The following is a 16,166-nucleotide window of genomic DNA, read 5'->3' as shown; positions in this document are numbered from 1 at the left end:
ATAAAGACTTTTTCCCTCCTTTGCTGGTAAGTAAGAACTGCTTGGTATGCATATTTAAATAACAGTCTTACTGAATTAGCTTTAAGAACTGGCTCTTAACATAATGGATGCATTACAATGTAGAGTAAGATGAAGGAGAAACATAAAGACCTCTAAGCACAAGAAAAGAGCAGGAGGTAATAGATATTGCAAGCTTCCAGCCATTTTCTAAGCCTTGAATTATGGTAATGGCATAAGTTAGCTCTAGCTCTGTTCAAACCCACTGGGCAAGAAATGGCACCCAGGCCTTTCCAAGTCACAGGTATATCTGTGGCTGCTTATGAAGCACGATACAAAGAAAACAGCTTAATTGCCTATTATTTTAATGAGAAAGTGCTTTGTACAAGTTTCAAAGAACAATTTCATGTTAACCAAAGAGGCCACACTTTGCACCCAGTCTCTGTCCCACAGGGATAGCTTTATGCAAAAAACTATCATTAGAGTGGAAGTCATCAAACTATTACTTTTCAGTCCATTTAGTTACAATGCTTTAAAAAAAAAGTGTCTTTATTTTAGAGCCAAAGAAATCGAGGAGATCAAAAACCCTTAAGGAAGATATATAAATGGATGGCGTTGGAGAAGATAATGCTAAGCGAAGTTAGCCAATCCCCCAAAAACAAATGCTGAATGTTTTATCTGATATAGGAGGCTGTCTAATAGTGGGGTAGGGAGGCGAAGGATTAGATGAATTCTAGATAGGGAAGAGGGGTGAGAGGGAAAAGGAGGGGGCAGGGGATTAGCAAGGCTAGTAGAATGTGATGGACATCATTATCCAAAGTACATGTATGAAGACACAAATTGGGTGTCAACATACTTTATATACAGAGATATGAAAAATTGTGGTATATATGTATAATAAGAATTATAATGCATTCTGATGTCATTTTTTTAAATCAATAAAAAAAGAAAAGATCTAAATGAGCATTTTGCAAGTACACACCTGCCAATGAGATGTGTTTATGTAATCGTATTTAAGGATGAAATTGGAGTGTCTCTTTTCCCAGGCTCTGTCAAATCACTTACCACAAGTTTACCAGGAAAGGGTGCTCCAGGCCCTGCATGATCTGTAGCTCCTTGAAGACGTTCCTCACTTCGTTGCGCTCCACACACTTTTGTTTATTCATGTACTTCATAGCATACATCTTCTTGGTATCGTTCTTCTGCACAATGCAGACCTAGGGATGCAAACCCAAGTGAGCAAGTGACTAAGGACACAATGGAATGTGGCTATGAGGGACAAAACAGGACCTGTTCCTTAGCATGGCTGAGGTGCCCCATCACCTGCAAATTCTCTGATGTTAAAGTCCCCCACTTAGCTCTGATTGCAGAGCAAAAATTTCCTTTTCTCCCCCATGCATCAGATCAATTCTTGAATCGCTGCTTTCTCAAACAAGTTGGCCTAGCTTTGCTTCTGGAATTATTTGGACAGCATTTAAATCTGCCTCCATATCAGGAATTGTCTAGTAACAACATCCTTATTCCTGCTTTAAGAGGCTGCAAAGGGCATGGCTACATTGTCAAGTTGAACAGTACTGTGCAAACAGTATCTGTTTACCCCCGTAGGGGATGTAAAGAAAAGGACTCAAAGCACTAGAAACATCAAATACGATGTCCATGTTTGTGAAATTTCCTTAGAGGCCCATATAGTACCTGATAAAGTGAAATGCAAATTTAATCTGAAATATGAAAAATTATTCTTAAAATATGTCTCCACTGAGAAACTAATAATCGGGGTTTGAATCTGGAAAGTTCTTACAAAATTTAGACTGTATATTTTTTATGGTAGATTTTTGAAAATAAAAGCATGGTACATCTGGGAAAAAGAAAATTGATATCAGGTGCTTCTTTTCTACCGGAAAGAATTAACTCCACACTGACAAGATAACTACTACTGGAGATACAGCTGGTACAATTTGAAAATCATTCCACAATCTTAATATCCATTAGAATAGAGAGCAAAGAGTAGAGAACTCTGGAGAAAGTAAACAGATTCGACTTAAATGAGACAATTCTAAAAACAGGATATAGTTGTCATGTAGCTGCATTTCACATACTTTTTTAAAATTATGGTGATGATTTCATAAAAAATCAATTATAAAACTTCTCTGAATTGCTTTTCCAAATGATCCCAATAACTCAATAATCTGAATGTTCTCAAACCCTCTGTTTCTTATGCTATGTTGCTCTGCTGGTGGTTAATCAATTTGGTTCTCACCTTCCCAAAACTGCCTTTCCCAATGGCTCGCAAAATTTCAAAGTGGTCAAAGTTGACTGCAAAACAACAAAAAAGAAGAACATTATGAGTGATTATCAATTGCTCTTTAGTAGCTAATCAGTAATAAACAAAAATTGGTCTAAGCTGAAATACCCTGTTTAAACCCACATGCCAATTACCTTAAATGCCAATTTATTCATCCAATAAAGACTTACTGGGCACTTATGTATTAATCACAGTGCTCAGTGCCTGAGAGATATTAATAATCAAGTAAAAATAAAATATATGCTTTATGAAGCCTAAAGTAAATACAGTAGGGGATCTATAGAGATAGACTTATGGATTAAATAGTCATAAAATAAATGGAAAATTAAAACTCATGCAGAGAAAAATAGAGGTTGTAGGGCTCTAAGCACATAGATCAGGGGGTTGGGCACAGGCAGCAAGGTCAGGAGAAATACCTCTGAACACAATGATCATGAAAAGAGACCTGGTGCTAAAGGACAGTGGCTCTACATAGGACCAGCACTTTAAAAATATTCTCCTTGTCTACTCTGTCCCTACAAACACTCCTCTTATCTAAATGATTTCAGTTTCCCAAATAGGAAACTACTATGCCCATAAGTCTGCAGAATAAGCTCATCTCCAACGCATAGAGAGCTAACAGGTAAGGATGTTTATGTGTACAGAAGTCCATTCAAAAGTGCTCTGAAACTGAGATGACCATCCACATGTGCCAGTTTAAATCTTTGGCTCCTAGCAGTAGGAAGCAGCAGAGGTTTAGTGTGCAGGCTGCAAGGTCTCTGAGGTGAATGCTCATGAATGCTTGGTGATGGGAAGAAAAAACTCTATAGTTTCTCCCTGACTGGTGACAATCTTTCCTTTCTTGCCCTGATGACCTTGAAAAATACTTGACCTTGTTTACTGGTTTTGAAATAAGAATATAGATGGATAAATTCATATGAGCAATTTTAAGAGTATTTTCAGAAAATATAGTGAAACTCCACAAGAGGCTACTCATCTCTTTGAAAGACCTGCTTTGTCCCTTTTTTTTTCAAGAATAATTAGATTATCCCCTTCTGAAGAGCAAAGAGGTGGTAAAGGGTCAGCTGGAGATCTTGCTGAGTTTTCTGAAGGTCAAAAATTTTTATTTTTATAAATGACTTCATTGTCTCCTCTTCTGAACTTCCAAATAAAACCCTACTCAATCACGCAGGGAGTCTGTATTTTATATATCCTACTGGATTTGGAGTCAAAATAACCATATGACTTGAGATAAAAGATAGTCTTTTTGCTCCCCCTGGATTTCCTGCCCCTCAGAACACTCCCAACTCATGTAAGGAGAGGCAAACTCTGCAGTTCCCAGAGTCCAGCACAGTGACTCACACTAGGTGAGTTCCCAGAAAATCAATCAAATCAAGCTAAAAGGACACACAAGAGCCCTCAAACAATGGCTTCTTGTAAATATGAGCGGTGTGAGCATCTGGGTCCCCTAAAGCCATGTCTTCCAAGCTGTTAGAAATAAAATCAGCAGTCCTAAGAAACAGTAACCTTTTAAATGAAATAGAACAGACTAGAAAGTACCAGAAATGCCTCAAATGAGGTAAGAGTACTATTACCTGGAAAACTTTTGTTTTAGTTTTATGTATGTGTATAGATATGTGATTTTTTTTTAACTTGAGTTGGGATCAAAATAATTTATAAAATACTTTTATACAGTTTCTTTGGAGTTTCATACTAAAATAAGAAAAGCAATATTTTCTGTACACACCATGTAAGAGTCTGAGTTATTTACCATAGTAGTGCTAGAAAAAAAAATGATTAGGATTTATCTAAAAGTCCAAAGTTTTATCTTGAGTAAATCCAATATCTCAGTGTGATTTTTCAACTAGCAGCCTAGACTCCAATGCTGTAATGATACTTGGAATCTCCAGGCATTGTACCTAATATCATTGTGATATTAATCCATTCCATGAATCATGTCTATTTATAAAACATTTTACATTTTAATGGAAATAATAAAGGATTACATATCAGGTTCCTAGTAAATTTGCACTAGTAAAACTGCCTAAATTAATATATCCTCCCACTTTTTCAGGTCTTGGAAAAGTGACAGGCCTGATTTAGAGAGGAGGCATCTCATTTATTTCTTTTTGTCTAGTCGGTCAAAGAAAGAGCAGACTCTGGTCCAAACCACACTACCTAATGTTGCTTCCACTTGTAACAACACAACCTAGGAAGAGAGCCAGTGGCAGGTGAGAAGTGACAGGAGAGGCTTTTATTGAATCTTTTCTTAAATGCCCAACAACAGAATCACTTGTAAGGAGGAAGCTAATTTGAAAATGGAACCAAACCCCATAAATTCTGACAAAACGAGAGAGAGAGAGAGAGAGAGAGAGAGAGAGAGAGAGAGAGAGATGAATTCAGAATTATGGATATTTTGTCAACAGAAATCCAATAGTAATTATAGGTATACAGGACATGCCTAAGGGAGAAAACTTTCTGGTCCTGGACCCGAGCTCTTATCCACTATTTTCATGGTTGTCTTTGTGTTATTCTTAGGGTGTGTCTACTCAACCCAGCAGTAGAATCTGAGGAAGCCACATAGGACTTCTTCCTCTCTCCTTTTAGAATTTACATGAGTCAAATCTGATTTTCCAAGACTTTCCCTAAACATAAGAATGTTGATTCTGACACCCAGGTTTGATGCTGTTATTTTCTTTCTACTATTTTTGTTACCACCTCCTAATCTCAACATTCTATGCAATCAACAGTTTTGAAGGAAAGAAAATAGAAAACCCATTTTACAGTTTGGAATTACACCATGACCCCTGGAATTTAGAACATTCTAGAAGGTAAAGCAGAAATTCTATTTCTTCTTATTTTTGAGGTGAAAATATCTGAAAAACATTTTATTTATTTTCCTAAAAAAATTGATTCCAGCTTTAGTAAGGACCAAATCACAAACATATGGGAGTCTGTTGAGAACAGTACATCTTGCTGTTTATGTAAATCTTTCTATTGAGGACGGAACAAGGACAGCAGCTGTGTGACCCTAGATGAGTTGCTCAGTCTTTCCAAATCACAATGTCCCATCTATAAAATGAAGCTAATTAAACCTAACTCACATGTGGCTTTGAAGATGAGACACTAAACCGGAAGTGTAATGTCTGGCCTACTGAAAACTAAAAATTGCAAATCATTTTTTTAAAAGTACAATTATTCAACGAAAATTAGGCTTCTTTCCTTTCCAAATGTTCAGTTCCGCCCCACAAAGCCACCACTGCTAACAAACTCTTGCATATCCTTTAAGAGATTATCTCCGCATATGTGTATTTTTTTGACAGCAAAAGCAATATGCTGTCATTTTCATAGGAGTATAGACTGCTAAGATCTTTCTAAACCTATTGTCTCTGTCCATTCATACCATCCCTTACAAATATTTTAAACAGCTCCTTTGTTTTCTATTGTGTAGTGTAGCATAAAACAGTTTTATCAATGAAATTTGAAAGATGATTTCATTACCACTATTACCATCAATACTACTTCAGATATACATGATGAGCTCTTGTGCATTTTTGTGGACTAAAATTTATAGAAGTAAATCTGCTGGCGAAAGTATATGCAAATTGCATAGTGTAACAGATATCATCAGTAGCACTCCAAGGATGTAAAAAACGTGTAATAACAACTTTCTATCCACCACCTTGCCAACACTATGACATCAACTCTCCAGGATTTGACAATTAAAAAGACTAAATTATTGATTTATCATATGTGTCTTTAATAATCAGCAAAGCTGTATATGAGTATCCATGTTTTTTCCAGAAATCTGCCTATTCTCATCTTTTTCCTATTGTTATGAGTCATTGGCCTTTTCAATTTGCAAGTGCACTTAAAAATATTAAGTAAGCTGGGTGCAGTGGTGCACACCTGTAATCCCAACGGCTGGGGACACTGAGGCAGAAGGATCACAAATTCAAAGCCAGCTTCAGCAACATCGAGGCGCTAAGCAACTCAGTGAGACTCTGTCTCTAAATAAAATACAAAATAGGGCTGGAGATGTGGCTTAGTGGTCAAGTGCCTCTGAATTTAATTCCTGATACCAAAAAAAAAAAAATTAAGTAAATTAATTATCTCTTTTAACATCTCAGAAATATTTTTTCTAAGCTGTCCATTTGGCTTTAAAACATTTTAAGATTGTAGGAGTTTCAAATTTTATAGTCAAATGTATCCATCTTTTCCTCTTGTCCCACTGTAACTGGGTTTTTTTTAATCTTCGAGATTGTTTTGAAAACATGTGCTTCTCTTTTAAATTAACAGTTTTGACATGGATTTTTATAGTTGCAAATGCTTTCATTTTTTAAATCTTTTACTCAAATATTTACCTTAGAGTAAATTATGTTGCCCTTACTCAAGATGATCAGAATATAAGTTTCTAAATTCCAAGTTTTCAAAACAATTGGTAATTTCTTCATATGCATTCATGCCAATGTGGGTGCTAAGAAGTAGATGCTTCTGAAGTGTTTTGCAAGAATATCCTCTTAAAGTACATCCCCTGAATCTTGCTTATGCTGATAATTTTTTTAGTAAATGTTTTGCTTACACAGTACAATGTTAAATTCCAATGCTATATGGTCACACTTAGTAGCAGGTTAAACCAGTGCAGTCTGATTAAGTAAGGAGTTCCAAAATCAGGTAAATTCCCCAGAGGAGAGGACAAATAGTGAAGCAAAAGTCTTAGCTACCCTTTTTTTGTGTGTATTTAATTTGTTACACAATTTTTCTACTTAAATATGACACTGCTTAGGGCTTATAGCAAAGTCAGTTTAACATGAAAGCAATAATTGCTTGGCTGGCCACAGGTTCAGCTCTGCTCTCCAATCTAGAGTACTTGATTTTTCTTTTCTTTTTTTAAATTTTTTTTTTCTTTTTCTCCACAATAACAAGGCTCTGAGAGTAGTGCGATAAAGGCACTGAGACACGGCTCATTGAACTCAGTTCTACATTCACTGATAACTCATAATTACTGATTGCTCAGTCAACAACAGCCGGGTATTGTGCTAGGTCCTGGGAGAGACAAATCCAAGATTATCTGCCCATCTGGGGCTTACAGTCTCGTGGAACAAGAGAATAATTTATCATAATCAATATTCAACCTTTATGTAAGGGTATCTACCATTATTCCAAGCACATTACACAGTTTGTCCTAATTTTTTACCAGCTCTATAAAATACTACTACTATTATTGCCATTTTCTTAGATGGACAAACTGCAGCCCAAGGACACAAAGTAATTTTCTTAAGGCCAAAGTAGGTAACTGACAGAGCATAGAGACCTGTTCAATAGGATTCAATAGCTGCCCTCAAACATTGTTCTTCACTGCAATCCATAAAACACAGAATATCAATTGTGCTTCTCTTCCGTTCATAGAAAGAAATGGTACAGAACCAAGCCAGCCCCAATCCCAACAATGTTCCTATCTCTGCTTTTCCTGTTTTGATTCAGGCACTTTCATTTTTCATGGACCCTGTCTTACAACCTAAGTCCCACCAAGTGCTTGCAGTCACTGGTACCTGTCACTCATCACAACCCAGACCTCAAGCTGGAAGCCCTGGTCTGGAAGTGAGATTATCACCCAAGCCATTCCAAACTTATGCTGGATTTACTAATTTGGAATCAATGTTTCTTCCTCTGTCACAAAACTTCCAGAACATGAAAATAACTGAATGAATGCAGAAAAGCAGGTCAGCAGGTCATGAGAACAAAGCCAATACATGACATAAAGCAGAATCAAAGACAAGAGGCAATCCCTGATGGCATTAAAATGTCTGGCTTCATATCCATATAAGTCTTATTTTGATTACTTTGCAGTATCTCCAGTGTCCTTCCAATAATTCAATTTTTTTTAAGTAAAACTAATTCAAGTTCCACACAATGCAAGCATCGCCGCTGTAAGGAGAAGATCAGAGTGTGATGGGAACATAGAGCAGGAAAAGCCAACCTAGTCCAGGGGATCCAAAAAGCATCCTGGAGGAGATCATTCAAACCTGAGAGAAACGCTGCCAAGGATTTGATCCCTCACTTCTTTCCTATAAATCTTCTTCATTTAATTCCTGCATTTGCAACTTATTTTGTTTTCTGTTGCTATAACAAGATATCCAGGACTAGATAATTTATAAAGATGCATGATTTGTAGTCAGGGAAGTCCTGGAGCATGGCTCTGACATCTGGTGAGGTCTTCCTACTGCATCACAACATGGAGGCAGGCAACACATGACAAGACAGAGCAAGTGTGTCAGCTCAGATCTCTCTTCCTCTTTTAAGCCACCAGTCCTATCATGGGGACCCATCCTGATGACATATCTAATTCCAATTACCCTCCCCAATGCTCTACCTCCAAATACCACAACGTGTGAATTTGGGTATTAGGTTTCCAACATCTAAAATCTGAGGATACATTCAAGCCACAACAATTGGTGTATCAGCAAGATAATTCCCCAGGAAGACAGATGAAGTAGATAACTGTAATATAAGTAATGTACTGTACTGAGAGCCACATGAATAGTCCTACAATGATTCCGAATTATGTTCACCCATCACCTCAAATGAATACTGTTTTAAAAATGCATACTCATGGACCTCATATGAATCAAACTCTCTTGAGGCTGGACCTGGGAATCTGATTTTAGTAGTTCTTGGGAGGATTTTGATAAAACCTTCCTGGAATCTGTCTACAGATATGTAATTAGGAATCACTGCACCAAACAGTAAAAGCCACAGGATTTCTAAGGTGGGAAAAACTCTCTTTCTACTTCAGAAGACAAAAATCTTCAAAAGGGCAGCATTTCATCTGGGCTTGGCAGAATAGGTAGTAATTCAACAGGTGGTCAAGCAGAGGAGGGCAGGAAGATTGCACTTACTGAGTGACTCGAACCCCAAGGTGAAGACATTCTCCATTGACATGTATGGATTGAATTGATTGATTTTTTTACACATATAGAACATAATTTTTCATATCTCTGGTTGTACACGAAGTATAGCCACACCATTTGGGTCTTTATACATGTACTTAGGGTAATGATGTCTATCTCTGAATTGATTGTCTTTAATTCTCCCCTTCCAAACTCACCCCCATCTCTGTCTCAAGCAGATTTATACTCGTGTCTATAAATGATTAATATTGCACATCTGTTTTCTGCATGTGCCTCAACTAAGGTCACAGATAATGATGCTAATCCTATCTATTAAGTATTACATGTAAGGTGCAATCCAGTGACCTTAATATGTATTATTTTATTTAATCCTTGATAAAACAGCATGAAGTGGTAATAATACTATCAGTATTTTATAGATGAAAACGTTAACTCCTCCCAGGCATTGGACTTAAATCTAACTTTGTGTGGCTCCAATTTCCATAATTTTGATAATATGATAAGTCCCAAATGTTTCAGAATATATTGACTCTGAACATGAAACTTCAGGTTTGGGTGTTTGCTGTACTATTTTCTAGCAATTAACTTTAAATACATTACTTAATGTCTCTAAATTTCAATTTCCTCTTCTGTAAAATTTTGACCATATATAGCTTCCAAAGTTATTATGAGGACTAATGAAATAAGCCATATCAAAGGTGCTTATCAAGTATTTTTGGCAGAAAAAAGGAACTCAATATATACATTATTAATATCACCATCATCATTATTACTATTTCTGTTTTTGTTATTACTGTAGTTATTAGATGAGCTACCTTGGCATCAGCCCAGAATTATCACTGTGTTATGGCCAAAATATTAGGCAAAATGATGTAGGGACTTCCCACATCACCAACAGTGCCAAGAATATAGATTCTGAAGGCCAACTCTGGGCTTGTCTTGTTCATCCCTAAATCCACATTACTAGAACCATTTTGTGCATGTAGCAGTTGCATAATAGACACTTGTTAATTAAGATAGGAAGGAATGGGGTATTGTCATTCATAGAATTCAGATGGCTTTGGAGGGAAATGTTTAAAGACCTTTTCTTTCACGTTGACTTCCTAAAACATCATCATTTACAGTATGTACTTCCTAACAAGAGTCTTCTGGAAGACCTACTATCAAGAGACTTCATAATGAAGTAGGTAACAAAGTCTCCACTTCTCTGCAGATGGTGGATTTATATCCCCAAACCTGAAGGACTGACTATTCATTCCTTGAGCTCAGAAGTGTTGAGAACTGCCATTTCCCACACCATCTACTTTGTAATAACCATGTCTCCTAATCGAGGACATGAATGGAAACCCTGCAGCAACAGAAGGATAATTAACAGCGGGAGTCAGAGGGTATTTGCTTTGTCAGAGCTGCACGATCTTTGAACAGAAGTAAATGTATCTCACTATGGTAACAGAAAGGCACTAACATTAAATTATAGTCTACCAAGCCATGGTAGAATCAGCCTCTTTTCTAAGTCCTTCTCATTTTTAAGACTGAACACTGTATAGTTTGCCAAGGAAAGGAGAAAAGGGACAGCCAAAATTTACGCACTGATTAAAAAAGACTCCTCTTCAGGTTTTGCATAAATTAGATGACTGTTTCTTTTGTCACGCTGCATTCCCAAATGGAATCAGTTATAAAGAAAGGCGCACTTATGCCCTTTTAAGACAGCCAGAGCAAGACAGGAAAGAAGATGGAATCACAATTCCAGAAGCCCCAGCTTTGCTGGCAAATCAAATCAGCATTCACAGAGCATCTGTGGGCCCTGACTCGGCTAGGCCCTGGTGGGACTCGGTCACATCCTCAGAAAATATACACTCTCCAAAGGGAGGGAAGACTGAATTGTCTCTGAGAAGATTCATTCAGCAAACTAAGAACATGAACCTGAATAATCAAATACCCTTGCTCATTTTTTATTATTTTATTTCATTTGCTATTCTGCATGTATCTTTAGAACCCAGACTCTCACCTTTATGGAAGCAAATACGTGTGAATAAATAGATAGGTTAGACAGGTAACAAAGAAACACCTGAAAGCAATCCAGTGTCAGCTCACATGGTGCACAAAGAGGCACTACAGACCTCCGGAGATGTGGGAGAGTGGCAAGGCATGATAATTCTGTTTTATGGGTTTTAATGACAATTGACTGCTTTGATGAAAGATAAAAATGACATGAGTTAGTGAAGGTAGCACTGGAATCTTAGAATCCCACCATTGACAAGACCTACGACATTAAGAAGTTTATCTGGTCTTCCTGAGATTCAATTTCTTATTTGCAATCAAGTTTATTTTAAAAAATAAAAATTATGTTTGACATAAAAATACAGAAAAGTAAAGAGAAGAAAAACAAAACCATGAAAATACAGTCATATTTTGATCTACTTCGGTCCTTAAAGCATTTTTGTTTTTATCCAAGTTATGTATCTACATCTGTTTTCGTATGTCATTTTAAGGAATGAAATATTTCTAAAAGGTTTGCCATTTTTAAAAACATAAAATAACAGTCTCATGATCCACTCGTCACTTCTCTCTGCTAAAGGGCAACCCCTTTACCTCTTAGTTTAATATTCAGTAGTTTCCATCGTGTCTTTAGATGATATAACTTCATTGGCCTTTCTTTTCAGTGTTAGGCATTAGTTACTGAATTTTCATGAAGATAAAGATTCAGCTCACTTTCTTGCTCTTTGGGTTTTAATCCCCGCCTGCTCCCCTCTTTCCAATGTAGCTGTATCTGGCATACTGATTTGGATGAGATCATCATTCTACATTCCCGTTCTTCTGAGTACATAAATGCCACGCTCCGTGGAGTCACGTAGTAAACTATGATTAGTTACGGTGCTCCATTCTTGCACAATGTTCATCTTCCCTGTTAATAATTGTCTTGTTTATACATGTGTTTACTTTTCTATATGTTTTCCCCTAATTCACTCTCAACCTCCTCTCTAGCCATCCAATTCTCTCTCATTATTTTCAGTGTCCTTGGTCACACTGTCACCCTGCTGAGCATGCCTCCCAGAGCCCCCTGACCTCCTCCAGGCTGGACTGTTCCTCTATTTGCAGTTGTCTTCCATCACATCACCTTCCTTCACATCACCCTGAGGTCCCTTTGCTCCTCTTTTAATGCCGTGTCTCTTACTTCACCCTCTTATTAATGAGCACATCCACAACAGCCTTGTAAGAAAGTTTACACAGGAGATACATTTTCAAAATATTATATATATGAAAAATTCTTTTATTCTACTCACCCTTAATTGGTAATTTGCCTAAGTATTAAATTCTAGGTTGGTTATTACTTGCTTTGAGAAATTGAAATCATTGTTCTCCTTTTCCAGCTTTGCATGTTGCTGTTGAGAAGGCTAAAGCCATTTTAATGCCTGGTTCTTTGGACATAATAGTTTTCTCCTCTAGAAGCTTAAAGTATCAAATATTTGACTTTTGTTGTTTTGGTTTGGTTTTTGGTACTGGGGGTAGAACCCAGGGGTGCTTAACCACTGAACCACATCCCCAGCCCTTTTTAGTTTTTATTATGAGACAGGGTCTCACTAAGTTGCTGAGGCTGGCCTGGAACTTGTGATCCTTTTCCCTCAGCCTCCCAAGACACTAGGATTACAGATGTGCTCTACAGCACCTAGCTTCCTATATTTGTTTTTAATGTCTTAAAATTTCTTGACAATATGGCCTTTGGATTCATTGTCCAGGCTTTCCCCTTTAATTATGTAGTTCCCTACTTTCTATTTTCTCTTTCTTTCTGGACATTTTATTATTTAGAAAAAAGAACTGAAATTGGCCTTTGAATGTTCTTGAACGTACCTTTTTATCTCCTATCTCTTTGTTTTTTCGTTCTGGGAAATGTTCTTAAGTTCATCTTGTAAACCTTTGAATTTTTTCCACTAAGATAAATCTCTGAACTTTATTTTCCTGGTATCCTATTTTTTTTTTTTAATTTTTGTCTTGGTTGTTTGTTGTGTCTTTCCTCCATGTCTCTGATAGTTTCCCTTAGATCCTAGTTTTTTGTTGTGGTGGTTGTTGTTAATTTGTCTCCGTCTCTATCGGTCTTATTAGAAACCTTTTTCAGATGTCTGAAGATTCTGGCTGTCTGCTCATGTTTAAGGGACGCAGCCCCTCTTGGGGAAGTGCCAGGCACCTGGATGTGCTCCAAGTACAACTTCCAGCTGTGGCTAGGGTGTTGAGTTAGAAAAATTCCCACATCCATAACCTTGGCTCATCTTTCTTCCTTCTTGGGTTGGTCAAAATCTCCAGGAAAAGATTCTGTCACATCCTCTTGTCTCAAGGACATGAATGTTCCCACACTGAGAGGTAAGAGATTGGAAAATTGCCAAGTGGGAAGAGAGGGCCAGGGCCACAGCAGCTAACAAGTACCCACCCATTTAGCTGACCTCCCCATCTTCTGCCAGGCATCCGCCACACTCTAATATGCAGGCTCATTCCTGGTAAGAAAACGTACTTTACAAAGAATAAAATCTGGTGGGCTTCAGATACCTCAGGATCAACCATGCTGCAGATTTCTCAGAAAATTGGGATTGGAACCACCATTTGACCCAGCTATTCCACTCTTTGGTTTACACCTAAAGGACTTTAAATCAGCATACTAGAGTGATGCAGCCACATCAATGTTTATAGCAGCTCAACTCACAATAGCTAAACTATGGAACCAACCCTCAATAGATGAATGGATAAAGAAAATGTGGTATATATACTCTGTGGAATATTACTCAACCTTAAAGGAGAGTAAAATTATGGAATTTGCCAGTAAATGGTTATAGTTGGGGAATATCATGCTAAGAGAAATAAGCCAATCCCACAAAACCAAAGGCCAAATGTCTTCTCTAATATGTTTTCTCTAATTCACAATGTCAGTGGGCACTAGGGAAGAATAGCGTTACCTTAATTAGGTAGAGGGAAGTGATGGGAGGGGAAGGGAGGGGATGAGGGGATAGGAAAGATAGCAGAATGAAACAGGCATTATTACTGTATGTATATATGTGACTACATGACCAATATGATTCTGCAACTTGTATGCTCAGAAAAATGAGAAATTATATCCCATCTATGTATGATATATCAAAGTGCATAAATGTATTCTACTGTCATGTATAACTAATTAAAACAAATTTAAAAATTAAAAAAATAGTGGGGTAGGTTTTTTTTTTCTTTTATTCCTTTTGCTGTGGTGATAGAAGAGCCATGGCAGTTTCTAAATGTATATACAAATAATCCCTACCTTAGATCTCCCCTTCCCCACTCCCAAGGACTCTGGTGTGAGCCTAGCTGTCTCTCAGCTTTCCCTACAGGCAGCCTGGACTCTGTTCTCTTGGTTCTTCTTGTCTGTCTGCTTTCTAGTTTCTGCAGTGTTGATAGTGACATCTTTTCTACCCTTCTCTTCATCTTTATGGGCCTTATCTTAAAATAGAATTTTTGTCTCCTGTTAGTGTGATTTCCAGAAGGGAAGAAAAATGGAAGAATGTGTTCCATTCACCATCTTTCCCCAGAAGTTGTACTTGTCTTTTTCTCATCTATAAAATGGAAATTATAGTACCCACCTTATAGGGATGGGTGGGAATTAAATGAAATAGTGTATATTAACACACACCAAGAGTTTAGTAATCACTCAATAAATAAGGGCTACTTTTGTTTTTGAAAGAAAGCGGTTCACAGCAGGAGTCACAGGCAATCACCTCTACCATTCTAGGGCTCTGTGACCTGGCTAATGGTTTTTTAAAAAGTCATTTTAGAATCATATTCTTATTCAAATAAAGGATGATAAAAGCTTTCTTACTTGTACCTGAAGGGCATTTTAAGAGTCAGGTTGGTAAAAGGATGAGCAAATCCTAGAAGTGCAGAGCACCCTCCCTGGACACTGGTGGCAGAAGGCCTGGGGGAGGATCCAGTTCCTCCTCTTTTAGCCTGTGAACTCGGACAGGTTTTCTCACCTGGATGAGTCTCAGTCCTCTACTCTGTCAACCAGTGTGGCTGACTATCTCCTCACACTATCTGATGAGATTAAAATGAGAAGAGCTGAGAAAAGTACCAGGTTTTGAAACCCACTCTTACACACAGAGGTCTCTCTTATTCCACCTGGCAGACGCCTCTGCATTCTTCTAACTTTTCTAGATTGAAGATCTTCTGTGAATCTCCCCAAAGAGAATAGTGAACTGCTGGGTATGACTGCAAGCACATTTTTTGACATTCTTAGTGTATTTTAATTATACAAAATAATGGATTTCATTGTGAAATATTCAGAAATGTAAATAAACATATTAGATCATATCCACCTCCACTATCTGACTTTACCCCCCTCTTCCCTTTCTGAAATAGGCTTCCTGCTACTTTCATATCATCTCATTTTTACCTAGACGCCACACAAGGGAAAACAGGTGGTACCTGTCTTTCTGTGTCTGGTATTACATGATTTCACTCTTCTTTATGGTTGAATAGCATGCCGGGGTATGTGTATGTGTGTGTGTGTGTGTGTGTATCTCACATTTTCTCTACCCTGATGGGCATTCATCCACTGATGGGCACCAAGACTGATTCCATAACTTGGCTATTGGGCCTCCATAAATGTGGGCATCACACAAGCACATTCTTAGGTTTGGGACAAGATGAACTCCTTTGATGATTCCATGGACCCATTCTCCAAAAGGAAAAAAAAAAAAAGAACACAAATATACAAACTAATCTCTGAAATATAATTTATAGGGTTTCCCAGAATTCTATTTATGAATCCCATGTTTAGAATTAGACGTGCTCACCAGGCATGGTGGCACATGCCTATAATTCTAGCTGCTCAGGAGGCAGAGGCAGTGGGACTGCAAGTCGAAGGCCAGGCTCAGCAATTTAGCAAGACCCTGTCTCAAAATTAAAAAGTCAAAAAGGGCTGGAAAGTAGTTCAGTCTTTTTTTTTGGGGGGGGGGGGG

At 37.6% G+C, this 16,166-nt stretch overlaps 1 protein-coding gene across 1 annotated transcript in view; it reads right to left on the bottom strand.

The window, feature by feature from the left end:
• The window catches only part of Stk32a (serine/threonine kinase 32A), a 122,318-nt gene that overhangs the window by 86,385 nt on the left and 19,767 nt on the right, over window positions 1-16,166 (bottom strand). The window contains exons 3-4 of the mRNA XM_015477577.2: window positions 2,255-2,310; window positions 1,063-1,214 (exon numbers count right to left, since the gene is read on the bottom strand). Of these exons, the coding sequence (XP_015333063.1) occupies window positions 1,063-1,214; window positions 2,255-2,310 (208 nt within the window). The remainder of the gene's footprint in view (window positions 1-1,062; window positions 1,215-2,254; window positions 2,311-16,166) is intronic.

The sequence above is a fragment of the Marmota marmota genome, unplaced genomic scaffold (assembly GCF_001458135.2).
Source record: "Marmota marmota marmota unplaced genomic scaffold, marMar, whole genome shotgun sequence".
Classification (NCBI taxonomy): Eukaryota; Metazoa; Chordata; class Mammalia; order Rodentia; family Sciuridae; genus Marmota; species Marmota marmota.
The sequence above is the reverse complement of the archived record's forward strand: the minus strand, read 5'-3'. Positions and strand labels throughout refer to the sequence as shown.